The 22,109-nt window shown below is 49.0% G+C and overlaps 1 protein-coding gene across 1 annotated transcript in view; it reads left to right on the forward strand.

Moving 5' to 3' along the window:
• LOC147724906 (uncharacterized) overlaps positions 1-22,109 on the forward strand; it is a 1,184,129-nt gene that overhangs the window by 493,419 nt on the left and 668,601 nt on the right. Inside the window, exon 11 of the mRNA XM_086918126.1 lies at positions 3,759-3,788. Within this exon, the coding sequence (XP_086774252.1) occupies positions 3,759-3,788 (30 nt within the window). The remainder of the gene's footprint in view (positions 1-3,758; positions 3,789-22,109) is intronic.

Raw genomic sequence — 22,109 nt, forward strand, 5'->3', positions numbered from 1 at the left:
GTACTGTACTTAAAAGCCCTGCTGGTGCCAGTGTGCGAAACTCATACTAACAAGCTTTTCTCACTGCCACAGTGGAACTGTTACATTGAGAGCAGACCCACCCACACTCAAATACGGTGTTCTGGCCTGGAACTAGTGCAGTTGCTAAAATATTCAAATTTGTAAGCATTCTGATATAAAGATGGGAAAGAGGGTTTAAAGGTAGGTTTAAAAAAGCTGGTTATTGAAGTCTTTTTTCTAAATTTGTGAAGACCCATATGGAAAGGTATTTCAGTATCCAGAGGGTGACACCGGAATGAAACAAGCATTGGCAAATTACTTAGTTTGTGTTTTCCATTTCATGCTTTTGGCTTTTCTAGTGCTTGTTTGTGTACTGCTGTCTCACAAGCACCCACAATAGCTTCCCAAAATTGAATGCTGCAGAAAAAGTTTTTAGAATCCATTTTGCAGATGCTTTTGTATGTAGAATTCCATTCCATTGGAACCCTGTAGGAAAATAGGAGCTGCTTTCATGGTTACCCCCACTTTTTGCCTGGTGTTATCCTGTTTCCGACTAGTCTGACTGGGGTCCTACTAACCAGGACCCCAGTATCTGTGCTTCCTCCCATAAATTGGTTATGGTGAGTACACCCCAGATTGGCTACTGGTGAATCGTTATCAGTCCCTAGTATATAGTTCCAAGGGCATAGGTACACCAGGGGTCTTCCATGGGCTGAAGCATGTATTATATCACCCTTGAGAGACCACGCAACTGTGACTACAGGCCGCCTTTGCAGCTTGTGTGAGCTGGTGCTAGCACCACTTACGACAGATAATACGTTTTAATATATCTGATGTCACTGCACTTAAAACCTATAAGTCACCCATAAGGCAGGCTTTTTAGTCCTGAAGGCAGTATGATTGGTTCTAAGTGTGTAAGTGCCCTCTGCTTGAGCGGGACACACCTTCAACCTTCGGAGTCCATTCTCCCGGGTTGTAAGTGCATCAGCCATTATGATATATAGAGTGGCCAGGCGTCATTACGCAGTGACCATCTCTGAACTGGCTGTAACGAGCCCTGTCATGTTTAGTATCGAACATGTTGGAATCATATCCCCACACCATACGGTGTGATAGGTATGATTCCATGCAATGTAAAGCTCCTCCGGGATGCCCTCAGGGCTCCCAGTACCAGTCTTCCGGAACCAAACAGCAAGCTAGGGCTCCTGCCGACCAAAGACATATTTCTGCTCTTCTGCAATTGAGCCAAGCTTGAACAAGGGAAGGAAGAACGATAGATATCCTGTCACATGGTGGGATGACCACCTCCCAGACAGGCTTTAGTGTATTAGGGCAGGGTGGGGGCGCTTGCTAGCACCACTGAGACTGCTGGAAGGGGACACTTGGTGCCCTCCTTGCATAGTCCAGTTCAAACCAGTTCAGGAAGCTGTTTGCTCCTGATCTAGCGCAAAACTGGACAAAGGACAAGGGAGTATCCTGCCCACTGTACAGCCCCTCCTCTGGAAGGGACCCCTAGTTTGCCCCAACCCTCTCCTTAGGGTACTGAAGGGCTTACCTTTGGGTGTGTCCCTAGATTCATCGTGGGACAAGATTAAGATCAAGACACCATTTTATCTTCGACTGTCTGGGTACTCTGGACTTTGTTGGACTCTGCTCTGGGCACCAAGACTTCAACTGGCCAGACTGCCGCTGCTCCTGGTCTCGTCGTCCTGCTTGTCCTCTGCAACGTTTGTGCCTTGCTCCATACAGGATCCTTCTAAGGCTTGTGGACATCCAAGACAGCTGGAGGAGTCTCGCTTGAAGTCAAGGAGTCACTTCCCAGCATCTGCTGGCACCGCAACAAAGCTGTCTGGTCTGCTGCTCATGGGCTCCCACTGATTCCAAAAGGCTCAGCAACACAGGTCATGGTTCTGCAACTCCCTAAAGCCTTGCACCGCCCTCTCACTAGGTTTGAAGCCAGTATCCCCCGTCGGAACTGCCAGAACCAAACCCTTGTGCACAGCGTCGACTTGCTGTTGCCAAGACTTGTTGGTTCTCCTCCTCAAAGATCTTTGTGCTTCAAGAAGCTCCAGCCTCATGCATCTCCTACAGCCAAAATCGTTGTCCTTACCGCATCCCTTGCACCGTGGGCCTGCATCTATGGTGAGCTGCTCGAGGTTCTCTTGTGACTCCTATTCTTCTGGCCGTTGTGCCCTGTTGTGGGTGTTCATAGACTCCAGTGAGCTCCCCTAATTTCTTGAGACCTACTCCAACTCCTCTGCTTGTGGTGAGTCAGTCCCCTGCATCTTTTTCGCTTGCCACGTTGGCTGTGGTTGCCAAGGCTTGTTGGTGCTTCCAACAGACATCGACCCCTCAGCTCTCGTCACCCGGCATGGGACAGCTCGTGAATGGCTCATGGTCTTCCACAGCATCACCTGGTCCACACAGGTGTAGCTCCAAGGTCATCATCAACTCTCCTGCATCTCTCGACATCTGCAGGCATTTATCATCCGTGCCTTCTGGTCATTCCTGAGTGGTATAGACTCATCTGCGTGCAGGTACTTCTCAACTTCAATCCACCTTTGAGTTCCACCAGACACTTTCGACTTCTCCAGGAGCCGGATCTTCCTAAAGTGCTCCATTGAGTTTGACAGCGGTTTCCGACACCACTTCACACCTATGCACCCAGCTTCCCTGGTGTAGGTATCCTGGTTCCTAGGTTATCCACGTGTGGAGTGGCTCTTCAACCTTCGGTCTTCCACCGGGCTTCTTCAGGGTCCACTAGGAAGGGTCCTCCTTCATTAAAATTACAATCACAACTTATCCATTGACTTGAATTGAGCATGCAGCTGTGCTCCCACTCTGCACACGGCCTCAGTGGGGTTTCTGGGTACTTGCCTCGGGTGGTTCTCGGGTCCAAGCACTTCTATGTCTTCTGTGTATAGTCTTGACTTAGGTCGTGGTTTGCATCCTTTTATTTTAGTATATGTTTTGGTCTCCCCCTGGCTACCACTGTGTATTCATGCTACTTACCTTTTTTTATTGCAAAGTATTGTGTGCAGTGTGTTATATTTCTGAGTAGGAGAGATTGTTGTGTTAGTGAGTGTTGTATAAAAATAGCTATTTTTATAAATGTCCTGTGCGGTTCTTTTTCACTTTACCTATACCAAGAAGATTAAAATCTGGTAAAACAAGCTTCTGCTCTAAGCCTGAAGGCTGCTCTCCACAGCTACCACTTAAAGAGCTTTCTAAGGTTGTCTGAAACCATTAAAATGCCATAAGGGTTGTCTGGGCTGGTGCGGGGTGCAACACTTACATAAGTGAGCACCATATGCTAAGCCAGCCACCTACAAACCCTCTGGAGGTTTTCTTTGTTATCAAAGATTCATAGAAGGGCACATGTATTACAATAGCCATCTGTACTGTAGATGTTGGAAATCTCTGTTGAAGGTCACTGAGCAGTGACCACACAGAAAAGAGGAAATTATGAAGGCGGGCAAACACATTGGAAATACAGGCCAGTAAATTTTAAAACCATAGTCAGTAACACAAATCTTTCTATTTTTACCTGCCCTTTAATAGTGTCATTATTTGAATGTTGAGTTTGAATTCAGTGTTTAAAGCATCTCCAATTCACTGCTTTACATCATGTGATTACTTGCCCACCCAAATTTTAAAGGTCTAGTATATAGCTGTTACGGTTAAGGAAATGTTTGTGGTTCTATAAATAAGCTGGGATATGCCATAAGGATGTCTACCTTTTTATTTTCTCTCTCTAGAGGTGAAAAGGCCCAAGCACCCCCAAATAAGTAAGTACTCTGCTCTTTTCAATATTCATTTAAGACCATCACTGCACAGCATGTAGTATCTCTTCATATTCCACATGGAATGTAAGTTAATGTTAGATATACACTGAATAATGGGACTTTGATCACTTTTATGCTATGGGGACAAATAAATAAAGTGGGCTTGCATAGAAATATAACCTGATGAAGACTCCTCTGGAGAAGAGCTTGTGAACCCTTATACTTATTGTGTGGATAGAAACATAGTGCATCTACTATGTAGACAAAAGTTTAACGAAGAGGTTAGAACAACTTGAACATAAATGCTGATTGCTGCCTTGACATGTATTGCAGGGGTAGCCGTGCTCTGCTTGATGAGCAGTGCAGCATTGAGGAGCATGCTGTGCAACTCCACTCTGCTGATTTGCCAGAATGCTACTGGCCCTCTTGCACCGGGCATCAGTTGCTTACCTGCTCCACCACATGACATCAACTCGAAGGGGCTCCTGAACAGGTGGTTTGCCGACCCCCCTTCCTGCATCCTTCCGCTACTGCTGCCTCTCTCCGGGTCCCACTGTAACCAAGGGGAGAGGCAAAGGGCACATGCAACCCCACAAAATGGATACTGCTGAAGTTGAAGTTAAGAGTTTTGTAAAGCACTCAATCACCATGTGGTTTCTTGGCGCTGAGGACGGAGGGACCCAGATGGAACAGAAGAGGCCGCCTAGTGCGAAAAGGCATGTGAAAAGAGGAAAGTCTTGAGGGCTTCACGAAAGTCGAGCTAGATTGGGATGGACCTGATAGTGAATGGGAGGGCATTACAGAAGGGTGGGGCCAAGGTGGAAAACCTCATGCCCCCCAATTTGTTCCTCCTAAAGCGGGGGACACATAGTAGGAGCTGGGAGGAGGAGTGCAGGTCTCTGTTCGGGACATTGGCTTTGATTTTAGAATTGATAAAAACTGGTGCAGTGCCTGCCAGGGCTTGAAAGATCGTGCAGCCCACCTTGAATAAGGAGCGCTCAAGGATGGGGAACCAGTGCAGGGGTTTTAACAGAGGGGTGCCATGGTGGAATTTGGGAAGTTTGTAGATCAGTCGAGCTGCCTGGTTTTGAATCAGCTGGAGGCGCCGAAGATCACAGGCTGAGATAGTCCCCACCTTCCTTTACCCAGCACCCACCGACTAGTTGTACAAGATACCCCAATGATGCTCTAGAATCTAAAATTGATTTTCTGGTGGTGGACCACGGGCTTCTCCGGTCTGATCAATGGGAAATTGTAAACTTGTTTACTCTGTAGAGACATACTTATTGGAGTTAGACACAGCCAGCACAGCTCACTTATGTGCCCTAACGCGCAGGGTGATGGTCCTAGAGGCCCGGATAGAGCACCATGATGGGCAGGTCCCGGTGAAAGAATATTAGAGTGGTGTGATTGCCAGGATTAATTGAAGGCTCTTTTATGATACCATTTTCAGGGGACTGGCTGCAAGATGTGGTGGTCCCGGAGGGCCTGTCTAAAAACTATGCACTGGAACGAGCGCGGAGACTACCAGCTCATCCCCTGGAGTATGGGACCCGCCACTCCCAGTGGTAGCATTGCTTCCTCATTACAGGGTCTATGACTTTCTCCAGCGGCAGGCTTGTACTCATGGCCCCTTTCAAGTGAATAACATCCAGGTCTCCCTTTTCCTGAACTTTACTGCCACTGTCCAATAACAAAGATCGTCCCTTCTCCTTGCCAAACAGAGATTACCATAACAGGGAGTCCTATATGCATTCAATTAACGGCTAAACCACAGATTATTCATCATTCTTCTTCACCACACCGGTGGAAGCATGGCATTGGATTGTTGCGAGATGGAGGATCCCCACCCATGGAGCCCTCCCTCAATTGGTACCCCATAAACGAAGGCGATCCTGCCAGCCTTGGGGAATTTCCTGACCCATGCTGCATCAGGGCCGGGTGCACCACTGTGACACCAAAGAAGTGCCCATAATTATTACCCAGACTGTGCAGGGCAGTGATGGGACAACGGGTTCTAACATGGACTCCTCCTATGACACTGGAACCAGTTTTGGCTCCAGCTGCAGCACACTCCTGCTAGGGTCACACCCAACATGGCAGACAAAGTGATTGAACAGCAGGCTTGCCAGTCCACCCTTTCCCCCCTACTGCAGCATCCAAACCCTTCTAGTCCGACGTTTCAGGCCCATCAATGGCCAGTGAGCGGCTGGATTTGTCATCACCCATTCCCCCCCCCCCCAACACTGGCAATCCATCATTATTATTAATATTATTATTATGTTTCTTATATAGCGCCTGAATCGACCCCCGAAGGGGTATCTCCGCGCTTGCCTTGGGAACCCGTCCTGGCTTTTCCCTGTGAGATAGCCCCTACAGGGCATCCCCAAGGTGAAAGCCAGGCATCCCACCGCAGTGGGCCGTTGTGGAGATTAAGCAAGCTTAATGCCCAGAGTTGCAGAGTGTGAACCCATGATTAGGTCAGGCACCGAAGCGAGAATTATCGAGTCCATGAACATTTTGAGCTCAAGACCCTGCCGCGTCGGGAATGGAACCCTGGTCCCGGGTCTGACCTCTGCTTCAGGGTCTGCCTGCTCTAACCACTGAGCCACACTTCTCCACAGGTGGGCTTTACAAATAATCTGAAGGGGCTACTCCATCCTCTTCTGGACTACCCCTTCCTCCATGCCGCCATCTTTCGATGGCACTTCGGAGGATCATACGGGACTTCTCCCCCAGGAAGTCTCAGCTCTCTTGGCCAAGGGAGCTATCAAGTGGGTCCCTGCAGTATACTCTCCACTTTCCGGTGCCCAAGCAGAACACTCAGGGCCCTCCTTTGCTTCCTCCAGAAGGAGAAGTACAAAAGGCTCATATTCCCTCAGGTCCCGTCTGCTCTCGACCCTGGTGATTGGATGGTGGTGTTGGATTTGCTAGACGCCTATTTCCCATCCTGCCAACCCACAGATGTTATCTATAGTTCATGGTAGGCCACAAGCTTTTTGAATTCCCTGTGCTCCCCTTTGGCCTTTCCAGTGTTCCTCAGGTGTTCAAAAAAGTGATGATGGTGGTCTCAGCTCATCTATGCAGATCAGGGGTTCCAGTCTTCCCCTATTTCAATGAATGGCTCTTGAAGGCGGACTTGACAAAGGCTGTCGTCTCCCATCTCCAGACTATGACGGACCTCTTGCACCTCTTGGGGTTCACTATCAACATGTCGAAATCACACCTGACTTCCTCTCAGACGCTCACCTTCATCGGGGCTGTTCTGGACATAGTGCAGTTTTGGGCCTATCCTCCTGAGCAGCATATGGTAATTAGGAAGGCTGCAGACCTTTTGGATTTGCAGCTTCCTGTGGTGGAGTATAAGCCTAATCCTCTCACGGAGGTGCTTCATTTTCCATCTTCAGTGGTTGAACCAGTTTTGCCATTCAATGATGCACTGACTGAGCCAATTCTGGATGTGTGGCGCAACTCTCTCTCGGCTCCTGCGGTTTTGAAGTAGGTCTCAAGGAGGTATAGACCTGCTCATGGAGATTCATCTTTCCTTTCTTCTCACCCCTCTCCTGAAAGTCTAGTGGTGTAGGCTTCTTGTTCGAAGCAATCTACAGGGGCGTTTTCGCAGGGTCCCGCAGACAGGGATTCCAAGAAGTTGGAGCAATCTGCGAAAAAGGTTTTTTTCGTCGGCCAGCATGGCTCTGAAGTCTACCAATGCCACTTGTCTCTTGGGCAGATATATTCATGCCCTAATGGACTCTGCAAAACAGCTTCTACCTAAGTTGTATGACGAGGACAGGGGGAATCTGAGTGAGGTGTTAGCGGACTCTCAGGCTGCGTCTCGCCAAGTCATCCAGTCTGGTCGGGACACGGCGGATTCTGTTGCCAGAGTAATGTGTTCATCCATTGTAACAAGGAAGCATGCATGGTTAAGGTCTTCTGGGTTCTCTCCTGACATGCAGGCTGCTCTTATTGATTTACCATTTGATGGGTCAAAGCTTTTTGGTGAAAAGGCGGACTCTGCCCTGCAAAGATTTAAGGACAGTAAGGCAAAAGCAAGGTCTTTGCGTCTGCAGACTAATACCAGTGGCTATGGTTATAAACAATACTGTGGCTTTGGGAATTCTTCCTTTCATTGGTCCAGACAGCCTCAACAACAGCAACAGCAGCAGAACCCCTTGTAAAGGAGCTACAGGGATAAAGGCAGAGGTTGCCTTCGTGGAGCCGGACGTCAACCCTCTTTCTCTTCCTCCTCTTCCTCCCAACCCCTCCTGGTAATGCAGGAAAGCAGCTCTAGATCCGCCATCCTGGATCATGTGGGTGCCGTGGGAGGTTGGTTTACCTATTTTCTACAAGATTGGAAATTAATAACTTCGGACCTTTGGGTTTTAGATCTTGTAGAAAATGGTTACGCCTTTCCCTTCAGGGAGTTCCCTCCTCCTTACCCTCTTTGCCAGTGGTTTTGCACGGAGGATCATTTGCTTCTGCTTCAGAAGGAGGTTCTTACCCTGTTACAAATAGGTGTGATAGCGGTGGTTCGGAGCAGGAAAGGGGTCAGGGTTGCTACTCCCTGTATTTCCTGATTCTTAAGAAGGTTGGCAGGTTACCTCCTATCCTGGATCTCAGAATCTTGAATCTGTTTCCTAAGCAGGAGATGTTCAAGATGCTCACTCTAGCGCAGGTTCTTCAGGCGCTGCACCAAGGGGACTGGATTGTGTCCATTGACTTGTAGGATGCGTATTTCCACATCCCAATCCTGAAGTCGCACAGAAAGTATCTCTGTTTTACTATTTGACGCAACATTACCAATTTGCGGTCCTTCCATTTGGTCTTACTACCGCACCTCGAGTCTTCACCAATGTGATGGCAGTGGTGGCTGCCCATCTCAGGAGGTTGGGATCCCGGATTTCCCCTACCTGGAAGAATGGCTTTTGAAGGCAGAGTCTCCAGAGATGGTGCGTCATCATCTGCAGGTTACAACCCAGCTGTTGTACAAATTGGGTTTTTCGATAAATGTACCCAAGTCTCACCTGGTGCCCTCTCAGTGCAACCTGTTCATAGGGGTAGTATTGGATACACTGTGTGTTGAGCTTTTCCGCCTCCGCAAAGGATTGTAGATATTCAGTAAATGATTCCTCTGTTTTACAATTGAGCGGTTGTTCCAGTTCTGAAGGTCATTCGCCTGCTCGGTCTATTCACTTCCTGCATTCTGTTGGTCAACCATGCACGTGGCACACAAGGGTGCTCCAGTGATGTCTCCAGAGGCAGTGGTATCAGCACAACGGAGATCTCAGGGAGTCAGTTAGGATCTCCAGAGAAGCTGCAGCAGATCTGTCTTGGTGGAGCGTGGAGGGCAACTTGTCTCAAAAAAAGCCCTTTCATCTTTCTCCATCTGTGGCCACAGTGGTAATGGATGACTCTACCATAGGGTGAGGTGCTCATCTGGGGGATAACGAGATCAAGGGTCTTTGGACTCCAGAGGAAATGTTTCTTCACATCAACCTTCTGGAATTGGGGTGATACGTTTGGTGCTCAAAGCCTTTCTCCCTTCCATACGCTGTCAGTCGGTTCAAGTCCTGATGGACAACACTGCCATGACGTGGTATGTCAACAAGCAGGGAGGAGTAGGTTTGTACCGTCTCTGCATAGAGGCGTTGTGGCTCTGGTCCTGGACTTAGGACCATTGGATTTGTTTGATGGCAAATCATCTGGCCGGGTTGTTGAACATGCGTGCGGACAGTGTCAGTCGGCAGTTCTCCACCGACCACGAGGCTTCATCCGGAGGTAGTTCAGCACATCTTCCAGACGCGGGGAACTCCTCTGGTGGACCTGTTTGCCACTATCGAGAACGCACACTGCCCGTCATTCTGCAGTCTCCAGTTTCCGAGGCAGGGAGCGTTGGGGGACACGTTTCAGTTGAGTTGGAGCTCGCAACTCCTTTACGTGTTTCCTCCCACACCCTTGATTCCTCGGGTTCTGAGGAAGATTTGCAAGGACCAGGCCCAAGTTATATTGATCCCCCTGGATTGGCCAAGAAGGGTGTGGTACACGCACCTTCTTCACCTCTCGTCACACCCTCCGCTCCATCTCCCTCTCAGGGTAGACCTCCTCTCTCAGATGGAGGGGCAGGTTCTACATCCCCACCTCCAGAGCCTGCACCTTTATGCATGGAGATTGAACGGGGCATTCTGAAATCTTGTTGTCTCCCACCTGACATGGTGGATGTTATTTTATTGGCCAGGGGACAATCTGCCAAGGTAATCAAAATTTGTTAGATGGTGTGGAGAGAAATCTTTTGATCCTTTGAAAGCGAATCTTTCTGATGTTCTTTGTTTTTCACTTCATTTGGCTCAGCAGGGTTTTGCTGTTGCTACTGTTAAAGGATATTTGTCGGCTTTGTTGGCATTTCTTTGTTTGCCAGATCAGTCTTCTCTTTTTAGGTCTCCAATAGTTTTATGGTTCATTAAGGGGCTTACTAACATGTTTAAGCCCACTCCTTTTATTATGCCCCAGTGGGATTTAAATCTGGTATTAACTTTTTTAATGGGTTCCACGTTTTAACCTATGCATAGTTGTCCTTTGAGACTACTGACATTTAAAAGGGTCCTTCTAGTGGCTATCACTTCGGCTAAGAGGGTGTGAGCTCCAGACTTTGAGTTCAAAGCGTTTTTTTCTGACCATACATGCTGAAAAGATGGTACTCAGGACAAGGGTTGCTTTTCTGCCTAAGGTGGTAACTCCCTTCCATCTAGGGCGGTCCATTACCCTTCCTACTTTCCATCCTCCCCCTCACCCTTCCAAGGAGGTGGAGAAGCTCCATCGTTTAGATACAAAGAGAGCGATTAGCTTCTATCTGGATAGAACAAAGGACTTCCGTCAAGATGATCAGCTCTTTGTTGGATATGCTGGTCGTATGAATGGCAAGGCGGTGCACAAGCGCACTTTATCGAGGTGGATCATCTTGTGCATCAATATTTGCTACTCCCTGGCTGGTAAGGAGCCTCCTGTAGGCATTAGAGCTCATTCCACCAGGGCTAAGTTGTCTACTTCTGCCTTGTCGAAAGGGTGTTCCTGTGTTGGACATCTGTAAAGCCGCAACTTGGGCCTCCCTCCACACTTTCGCAAAGCATTACTGCATGGATTCCAAGGTCAGGAGGGATGGCCATTTTGCGTGCTCTATTTTGCAAGACTTTTTGGTATAGAAGGGTGGACACCCTCCTCCGGAGGTTGGACTGCTGTGGGATTCTATTCATAAGGTGAGTGTGAGAAGTTGGCCTGGTATATAATGCTCACTAATCCTTAGTGATCACTTTGTACCATGCCAAGCAACCCTTATGATGATGGTTGTAATTCAACCTTGTAGACCAGTTATCCTAGTGGTAACGTGGACAAAGCAGTCTTAGGCTAAACTCTGAAAGGCATGTGAAGCCAGCTGTTATACCATACACAACCCCCTTGAATACCAAATGAAAGGGACACCACACAGATATATATTGAAAATATATATTGATTTATTAACTATAAAATCCCCTGGACTCTTTATGAGCACAGAAGCACAAGCGTTAAATCACAAGACAGTTTAAAATACACAAAAGTTGCACAATATGGATGAGCCCTAGGGGCCACCTAAACCATATACTAAGAAAGTGGTATAAGAGATACCAGGAGGAAAGTGAAGAGGCCTAGGGCCTTGGGAATCGCTGGAGCTATTCGAGACTGGAGTTAACTAAGTCGGGAAAGGCCCACGGGACTCGGGTGCAGTGTTCAAAGTGCACGCACTTCTCAATACAAAGTCTATGGTGCGTAAAAAGCACAAAGTTAGAAAGTTAGGAACCTTCCGAGTGACCTACGGAGCTGAAACTTAAAACACAGGCCCTTGGGATGTGTACCAGTGCAGGAGCACCGGCGGATCTGAGTTACCTCACCCACAGGAAGCGGGTGCACAGGGTCGAAGTTGTGTCGGGTTTCGTCACGCTGGTCGATGGTGCTTGGAGCTGAAGATGCTGCAGGCGGCTCGATGAGAAGAGTTCCGGTGGATCCAAGGGTGGATCTGAAGATGTGAAGACCTGAAAGCAGAGGGGACAGTGTTCAAAGTCACTAGCCAGTGACTACCGTGGAACCAGATTGGAACCAGGCGATGTCGGGTGCAACCAGGCGTTGTCGGGTAGCTTCTTTCTGCAGCCACGTGGATACCCGGGGTCGAGGACGTCCAGGAGTCGGTCACGAGCTGTCCCACGTAGGCTTCTCGCTGTTGGCGGTGTCGGCGACCTGATCGGAGCAAACAGGCCTTGGCAAATGCAAGCCACGCAGGAGTTGAAAGATGCTGTTCACTCGGACCAGCAAGGTCAGAGCGAGTGCTCCTTTTCACAGGAGCTTGGGTAGGTCTGGAGCAACCAGACCTGCTGTTTAAATCTTCGGGTTCGTCGCCAAGATGGCCGCTGGCCGCGTGGCTAGTGGCCGGGATGGCGCGTCGAGTGGCACAATGCAAAAGGGCCCCACGCAGATCGTGGAGATGCTGGAGGGCTGATCTTCGGTGCAAGGGCTGCTCGGTGGTGGGGGTTCTCAATCCCCAAAGCACAACGTCGAGGATGCCTCAGAAGCTGCGCAGTCAGCTTTTCGAGTGTCTTTCAAGAGGTCCGGTCCCACGTCACTCGGTGCCTCCACGAGTCCCTTCTTCGCAGGGACTGTGGATCGGGCTCTGAGAGGTCTGGGAGTCTGGTTCTTGTCGGGCTCTGGGCTCGGTCTCCGGCGGGAGGCGGCGGCAAAGCAGACGTCGAGTTACTGGTTGGTACCTGTGTTCACAGGGTGGTCACTCCTTGGCCACTAGGGAGATTCTTCTTCAGTCTTCTGTGCAGCAGAATGTCGAAGTCCAGTCGTCTTCTTAGTTTTAAGTTGATTTCGGGATGATCTGCTGTGCAATGGCACTGCTCCCCCTCTTATTCCCAAACTGGGGGTGGATCACCTACTAGGTCCCTCCTCTGGGAGGAACCAGGAAGGGGGGCGGTTACACCCCCTTTCCTTTGTCCAGCTCCGCGCCAGGACTGGCCTATGCACGGGGACACCTTGTGTGCCCCGGGCATGTCTGATTCTTTTCAGCCCTGTCCTACCTAATACACAAAATCCTGTCTGGGGTGGTGCTCGCACCTCCCAAGGCAGGAAACCCTTTGTCCAGGCCACCATCTGCCGAGTTTCGGTCAGCAGCAGGAGGCCAGACTTGTGTCTGTGGTGGCAGCGTCCATTTTGTGAAGCTGAGGCTCTGTTTAACTTTAACCGGGGTTAAGGCTACACACATGTCGTGTCCCTCTAGAAGGGTGGAATGCTATCCCCGTCGCCAGAACTGGCGAGGGGATAGTATTCCAATTCGTATGACACCTTACTCGACATGTTTTGATAAAGCCAAACCAAAGATAGCATATAACCGCGAGGATTATAATGCACTTAAGAGTATATGGTATGGCAATATCCCGGAACAGCTTAGGGAGTGGTTCCCGACAGCTGCAGACAGGCTCAGCTCATGCTAGAGCACCATCTCACATATTTCCAAGCACTCTGCCTCCAGGATTGATGAGGCCTTCCATAGGAGTGGCTGATAGGAACATATGTGTCCAGTTTAGGGTTAGGCACAGGCATACTGTACCTAAGTAAGAGGTGATTACACCAACTTACCCCAGCTGAGTGATCAGCCAGTTGTGTCAAATATGGAGGCCAGGCCAGGGGTGGCACAATACATGCTGCAGCCCCTGGCAGGCCTTGGCTACACCTATGCCCTGGGTACCTATGGTACACTGTTACAGGGGCCTATAAGGTGAACCAATTCCAATTGTGTTATGCACCTAAGGTACACGGAGTCCATTTTAAGGAGAGAGCAATCAGCCTGGGGCCCTGAATAGCAGGATCCCAGGTCAACTAAGTCAAAAACCAGCTAAACACCAGGCAAAAAGTTTGGGGGTAACCATAGTCAGATATCCACCTTCCTACATAACCCCCCCCAAACGAAAGGAGATAAGGCTATCCTTGACCAGGTAAGCCTATATTGCCTAAGTGGCCATATAAGGAAGTACCAGCTCTGGCTTGGTAACCCCCTGTCTCATGGTCCACTAAGCAATCCCTCACCCTAAGGGTATCTGAGGGTCTCCACCATAGGGAATCTCTACCTGTGGTGTGTCTTTGCAAAGTCAAAGGCTGGTGTTGAGATGGAGTACTGAAGTGAGTTTCCTCTGTAGGGCTCAGCTTCCTCCAATCACTCTCCACCATGTGTGCCTTTCTTTCTCTGACTGAGTTGCACTGTGCTCTCAGGGTCAACCTCTGGCTACCTAAAGCTGGAGGCTGGGTCCCTCTGTTTGGCTTACTGGAGGGACAGTTCAGGTTTGGGCCCTTAGGGTCCCAGGTTTGGCTGTGCCCAACAATATCCATCTGGGGGAGGTCCCTAACTACTTTTAAGGGGGATCCCTCAGGAGTTTTTAAAGCTTGCACCTCACTAGGGCTACTAGTTTCGGTGCCCCTAATCTGCTGATGGGGGTGCTTTATTTGACAGGGGGCCCTTTGGGTCTCACTGTCCTTCTTGTCCTCTGCAGCCCTGGGCTGAGTAAGGCAAGGTAGAGAGGGGCAGGTTACCTGCTCCAGACTGGGTCCCTCCTGAGAAGGGTCCACTGCCATCAGAGGCTCTGTCAGGCCAGGCCTAACAACCTCTGGGACAGTTCCTTCATCAGGGGTAAGATCAGTTCCCTGAGGAGGCTGATCCTTTCCTAAAGTCTGGTGGGAGGGAGATTTCTCTTCCTCCTCAATGCTCTCTGTTTGGGTGGAGTGATCCATCATTTCAGGCTTCACTACCCATGTATCAGTTTGAGTTTGGGCTGTGGCCATCACAGCCCCACCAACCTTTTCAGGAGGAGACTCAGTTTGGGTATGGGCTGTTATCAGTACAGCCCTGCTACTCTCTTCAGGAGGGAAGTTATTTAAAGATGGGGCTGAGGTTTGCTCAGCCCTCCCAACCTTTTCAGGAAGGACATCTTGAATTGGGGCTGTAGCCATTACAGCCCCACTAACCTTTCCATGGAGATTTACCATTCTAGAATGGGTTTGCTGTTCAACCTCAGCCCAGGCTGAGATTTCCAAATCATTACCCAGTAGGCAATCTACAGGCAAGTTTGCTGACACTGCCACTCTCTTTGGGCCAGTGACACCTCCCCAGCTAAGATTGACTACTGCCATGGGATGATTGGTTTCTATGCCATCAATGTTTGTCACCTGATATCTGGCATCAGGTAAAAGTTGCCTTGAGGGGACTAGACATTCAGCCACCATGGTGATGCTAGCCCCTGTGTCTCTGAAGGCCTCAACTTTCAAGCCATTGATGAGGGGCTCCTGTCTATACTTGCTCAAAGTGTTTGGGCAAGCAGTGAAATTGGCAAACCCCATGCCAGTCTCATAGACAAGAGTATCTGAGTTAGGGGACCTGGATAGGCCAGAGTCCACCTGTCCTCCAAAAGTAAACCCACCCAAATTCTTGGGGGTGCTCCCACCACCTGGGGGACCACTGCTAACAGTGACAGGAGGTGTTGGAGCCTTACCTGGAGGTATATTCTCTTTATTGCCATTCTTGGGACAACAGCTATCTGTTTTGTAATGCCCCACCTGTTTACAGGTATGACAATAAGGCTTTTTCTGGGTTGTAGAAGTGTCTTGGGACCCACCCCCATTCTTGGAGTTTTGGGGCCCTGGGGAAGTCTTTTCCTTACTTTTATCCCCACCCTTCTCTTGAGGCTTGGTAGTCTCTTTCTTTTGGTCACCACCTTGATTCTTAGGCCTGATCCTGGTTCTGACCCATTTGTCTGCCCTCCTACCCAATTCTTGTGGGGAGGTCAGATCAGAGTCAACCAGGTGCTGATGTAGAAGCTGATTTTGACAATTACTTAAGATTTGCTCTCTCATAATTAAATTATACAATCCTGTATAGTCAGTAACCTTACTTCCCAGCAACCAGCCCTCCAGAGCCTTAGTGGCACACTCAACAAATTCAGACCAGTCCTGAGTCTGTGTCTTCTGGGTATCTCTGAACATTAACCTGTACTGTTCAGTGGTTAAGCCTAACCCATCAATCAGAGCACTCTTCAGGACCATGTAGTTTCTAGAATCCTCATCACTAACTGTGAGGAGTCTGTCTCTGCCTCTACCTTCAAAGGAGAGCCACAAGATTGCTGCCCACTGCTCCTGAGGGATCTGCTGTACTCTGCAGGCTCTCTCAAGTGCAGTCATCCATTTGTGGATATCATCCCCAGCTTTGTAGGGGGGCACAATCTTACTCAGGTTTCTTGTATCAAAGGACCTGTCTTTATCCTTCTGGATATTGCTGCCACCAGTGGATCCTAATCCACTCTCTCTAGGCTGTCTTGCTCTAGCAAGTTTCTCCTTGGCCAGGGCAACCTCTAACTCTTGCCTCTGGATCCTAAGCTCAGCCTCTCTCATCTTGGCCTCATGTTCCCTTCTCTGAGGGCTAGTCATCTCCTTTCTGGAGTGACCATGAGAGCCTCTAGAGACATGGGAGGTATTGGATTCACCTGAGTGATGCCTCCTCCTCCTATGGCCCTGGTTAAGTCCACCTGGGGGTCTGAATAGGTTGTTACCTGATTCATTCCCAAGTTGACTTAAGTTAGCCTGGTTCAGTCTACTGACCAGCACCTGACTATCTCTGTCATCATCTGACTCACTGCTTTCCACCTCCTCCTCTTCCTCCTCTTCCTCTACATCTACCTGAGGAGCTCCAGTGGTGGAGGCCGCCTCATCTACCAGGATGATAGGGGTAGGGGTGTCTACAGTGTCATCCTCTGAAGGATGGCCTCCTTCAGCATCCCCTGTGGGGTTTGCCTTGGAGGGCTTTAGAGTCTCAGACTGGTCTAAGAGCTCTCTTAGGTGGTCTGTAGTAGGGGAAGGCCCTGTCTTCAGACCCCTTAAGACACAAAGCTGTCTTAATTCCTTAAAGGAAAAAATAGCAAATTTGGATGGTGCCCTTGGAGGGTCACTCTCAACAGGAGTAAGTCCACTGGACCCCTCTGCTCCAGACATTGCTCTAGTGTGGGTGGATGTGTTGCAATCTACCTACACTGGTGTTTACCTACTAAACCTATCTAGTAGTTGTAGCTAGGGTGTGCTACTCCCTTTGCTCTACAACAACTAAGTTCAGTAGAACTTAAGTATACTAGTCTTGTTTTATATGTACCTAGCAGGTACCTGTATGATCTTTCAAATGATAATCTCAAAGATTGTAATGGTAAAACAACAGCAAGCTCAGATCCCAATCCGCTGCTCACCAATGTGAGAAGTTGGCCTGGTATATAATGCTCACTAATCCTTAGTGATCACTTTGTACCATGCCAAGCAACCCTTATGATGATGGTTGTAATTCAACCTTGTAGACCAGTTATCCTAGTGGTAACGTGGACAAAGCAGTCTTAGGCTAAACTCTGAAAGGCATGTGAAGCCAGCTGTTATACCATACACAACCCCCTTGAATACCAAATGAAAGGGACACCACACAGATATATATTGAAAATATATATTGATTTATTAACTATAAAATCCCCTGGACTCTTTATGAGCACAGAAGCACAAGCGTTAAATCACAAGACAGTTTAAAATACACAAAAGTTGCACAATATGGATGAGCCCTAGGGGCCACCTAAACCATATACTAAGAAAGTGGTATAAGAGATACCAGGAGGAAAGTGAAGAGGCCTAGGGCCTTGGGAATCGCTGGAGCTATTCGAGACTGGAGTTAACTAAGTCGGGAAAGGCCCACGGGACTCGGGTGCAGTGTTCAAAGTGCACGCACTTCTCAATACAAAGTCTATGGTGCGTAAAAAGCACAAAGTTAGAAAGTTAGGAACCTTCCGAGTGACCTACGGAGCTGAAACTTAAAACACAGGCCCTTGGGATGTGTACCAGTGCAGGAGCACCGGCGGATCTGAGTTACCTCACCCACAGGAAGCGGGTGCACAGGGTCGAAGTTGTGTCGGGTTTCGTCACGCTGGTCGATGGTGCTTGGAGCTGAAGATGCTGCAGGCGGCTCGATGAGAAGAGTTCCGGTGGATCCAAGGGTGGATCTGAAGATGTGAAGACCTGAAAGCAGAGGGGACAGTGTTCAAAGTCACTAGCCAGTGACTACCGTGGAACCAGATTGGAACCAGGCGATGTCGGGTGCAACCAGGCGTTGTCGGGTAGCTTCTTTCTGCAGCCACGTGGATACCCGGGGTCGAGGACGTCCAGGAGTCGGTCACGAGCTGTCCCACGTAGGCTTCTCGCTGTTGGCGGTGTCGGCCACCTGATCGGAGCAAACAGGCCTTGGCAAATGCAAGCCACGCAGGAGTTGAAAGATGCTGTTCACTCGGACCAGCAAGGTCAGAGCGAGTGCTCCTTTTCACAGGAGCTTGGGTAGGTCTGGAGCAACCAGACCTGCTGTTTAAATCTTCGGGTTCGTCGCCAAGATGGCCGCTGGCCGCGTGGCTAGTGGCCGGGATGGCGCGTCGAGTGGCACAATGCAAAAGGGCCCCACGCAGATCGTGGAGATGCTGGAGGGCTGATCTTCGGTGCAAGGGCTGCTCGGTGGTGGGGGTTCTCAATCCCCAAAGCACAACGTCGAGGATGCCTCAGAAGCTGCGCAGTCAGCTTTTCGAGTGTCTTTCAAGAGGTCCGGTCCCACGTCACTCGGTGCCTCCACGAGTCCCTTCTTCGCAGGGACTGTGAATCGGGCTCTGAGAGGTCTGGGAGTCTGGTTCTTGTCGGGCTCTGGGCTCGGTCTCCGGCGGGAGGCGGCGGCAAAGCAGACGTCGAGTTACTGGTTGGTACCTGTGTTCACAGGGTGGTCACTCCTTGGCCACAAGGGAGATTCTTCTTCAGTCTTCTGTGCAGCAGAATGTCGAAGTCCAGTCGTCTTCTTAGTTTTAAGTTGATTTCGGGATGATCTGCTGTGCAATGGCACTGCTCCCCCTCTTATTCCCAAACTGGGGGTGGATCACCTACTAGGTCCCTCCTCTGGGAGGAACCAGGAAGGGGGGCGGTTACACCCCCTTTCCTTTGTCCAGCTCCGCGCCAGGACTGGCCTATGCACGGGGACACCTTGTGTGCCCCGGGCATGTCTGATTCTTTTCAGCCCTGTCCTACCTAATACACAAAATCCTGTCTGGGGTGGTGCTCGCACCTCCCAAGGCAGGAAACCCTTTGTCCAGGCCACCATCTGCCGAGTTTCGGTCAGCAGCAGGAGGCCAGACTTGTGTCTGTGGTGGCAGCGTCCATTTTGTGAAGCTGAGGCTCTGTTTAACTTTAACCGGGGTTAAGGCTACACACATGTCGTGTCCCTCTAGAAGGGTGGAATGCTATCCCCGTCGCCAGAACTGGCGAGGGGATAGTATTCCAATTCGTATGACACCTTACTCGACATGTTTTGATAAAGCCAAACCAAAGATAGCATATAACCGCGAGGATTATAATGCACTTAAGAGTATATGGTATGGCAATATCCCGGAACAGCTTAGGGAGTGGTTCCCGACAGCTGCAGACAGGCTCAGCTCATGCTAGAGCACCATCTCACATATTTCCAAGCACTCTGCCTCCAGGATTGATGAGGCCTTCCATAGGAGTGGCTGATAGGAACATATGTGTCCAGTTTAGGGTTAGGCACAGGCATACTGTACCTAAGTAAGAGGTGATTACACCAACTTACCCCAGCTGAGTGATCAGCCAGTTGTGTCAAATATGGAGGCCAGGCCAGGGGTGGCACAATACATGCTGCAGCCCCTGGCAGGCCTTGGCTACACCTATGCCCTGGGTACCTATGGTACACTGTTACAGGGGCCTATAAGGTGAACCAATTCCAATTGTGTTATGCACCTAAGGTACATGGAGTCCATTTTAAGGAGAGAGCAATCAGCCTGGGGCCCTGAATAGCAGGATCCCAGGTCAACTAAGTCAAAAACCAGCTAAACACCAGGCAAAAAGTTTGGGGGTAACCATAGTCAGATATCCACCTTCCTACAGTGAGGAATCCACAGGCAGATGTATCCTTCAGAAGAACAAGTTACTTACCTTCGGTTACGCTTTTTCTGGTGGATACAGTTTCTGCCTCTGGATTCCTCACTGACCCACCCGCCTTCCCAGTGTCCACCCTTATATACCTTAAAAAATGAGGTATTGGTTAGTTTGAAGATTTTGCGTACTCAAGACTTTATTACCTCTGTTTGTCTATTTGGACTAATTTGAAATGTGATCTGTCTTTGCTTTCTTATTTCAATTTCCACTCAGTGTATTTGTGTGAATTCTGTGGTACTATGTATGAGTTGTCTCTATGGTCGGACCACCCTTTTTGCCTCGGTGGCATGGAAAAAATTGGTGGAACTGACGTCATCACGCTGACGTGGTCGTCTTATGGCTCTGGTGATGTCATGCGGAGCCGCATGCGGAGCCATGGCATTGTTAGGACCTCCTCAGCGATGGGAGCTAGGAAAAATTTCCGCGGAATGCTGGCGCAGGGGAAATTCATAAGGTGAGGAATCCACAGGCAGATACTGTATCCACCAGAAAAGTCATTACCGAAGGTAAGTAACTTGTTCTTCACAGATAACACCACCGCCATGTGGTACTGCAAAAAACAGGGCAGGTTGGTGTCCCGGACCCTGTGTCAAGAGGCTCTGCGCCTCTTGACATGGCTGGAACATCAGGGCATGTCGTACAACTGCGGCGGCCATTTTTAAGCGGGCAAACATATTATACTTCATGTTAATGTATGCTCTATAAAGTACATATGCGTATAGTAGATGCGTAAGTAACAACAGTGATTACCATAGTTGTGAAAAACGCAAAAGTAATGAAATGTCAAGAAACTGTCACAGCATTATATAAGCTGGGAAAAGCCACTGCAGATGTATGATGCATCCACAGTATTCCCATGTGTAGTCCGTCATTACTTTTGCTGAATTGTCTATGTATAACCTCCTCACATATATATGCTCACTTTGTGAACAAGACAGCTGTCTGTCGAAACGCATTACTGATTAAACTCACTTGGTTTATTTAGCTATTGCAAGAATATCCGCTTTTGCGTTTCCTAACTTATATTATGCTGTGACAGTTTCTTGACATTTCATTACTTTTGCGTTTTTCACCACTATGGTAATCACTGCTGTTACTTACTCACTTAGTAAAGTCACAGCTTCCAGACAGAGAGATCTAAGTATGTTAAACTAGACGCTTTCTGTCATCAGTCACCCCACTTGACAAGGGAGTATCTCAAGGTTCCTTCCTAAGCCCCACTCAGTTTTTATATATGTGGCCCTGTTGTCTGATATCACATGGCTTTGATACCATCTCTTATGCAGGTGATTATTCCTTTCGATTCAGACCCTGCTGTCACCAGAGTCAAGTTTAGGACCTGAATGTTGAACATAGCTGATTTGATGGGGGACACTTTCCTCCAATTGAACGCCAACAAAACGGAGATTGTCCTGTTCGGGAAGGCGGAGGAACTTTGGTCTCCGGACTAGTGGCCTACAGAGCAGGGTGAACCCCTTCTCCTACAAAGCAGGTCAGAAATCTGGGAGTTCTATTGGACAGCAAATTGTCGTCCGAAGACCACATAAAATGACTTTCTGGCACTTGCTTTGGAATTCTGAAGATGTTGAGAAAGGTATTTCCTTGGATTCCCCTGGGTGCAAGAAAGACCCTGATTCAGACCCTTATTGTAAGCAGGTTGGACTACGGTATTGCCCTATTGGTCGGAGCCAAGGAAGAATTGTTCACTAGGCTCCAAGTGCTGCAAAATACGGCAGCATGAATGGTCTTGAACAAACCCAGACGCTCCCCTTCGTGACCCTTGCTTCAAGCCCTACATTGGCTGCCCGTAAAAAAAAGAGCAGTCTTCAAACTCCTCACACTGGTGTTTAAGGCAACTCGAGACCTGGGGCCCCCTTACTTAAGGAAGAAGACGAGGCTCTATGTTCCCGATCGCCTCCTCAGGTCAAGTAATCAAAACCTGTTAGTGCCTTGTAAAATTAAGAAATCCCGAATGGAAGGGCATGCATTTTCCTATCTGGCCCACGTTCACTGGAACAGGCTGCCGGAAGAGATACGTTGTTGTACCTCTCTGGGACACTTCAAAAAAAGCTTAAAAACCTGGATGTTTTAGGTGTCTGCATTGCTCTTGGTCTCTGTCTGTTGTCATGCCTAGGCACCTTGAGATCCCCCGGGGATGATACGATGCGCCATACAAAAGTTAAATAAATAAATAAAAAACTATACGTATATGTACCTTATAGAGCATACGTTAACGTAAATTATAATGTG

This window comes from Lissotriton vulgaris, chromosome 4_1 (genome assembly GCF_964263255.1).
Source record: "Lissotriton vulgaris chromosome 4_1, aLisVul1.2, whole genome shotgun sequence".
Lineage (NCBI taxonomy): Eukaryota > Metazoa > Chordata > Amphibia > Caudata > Salamandridae > Lissotriton > Lissotriton vulgaris.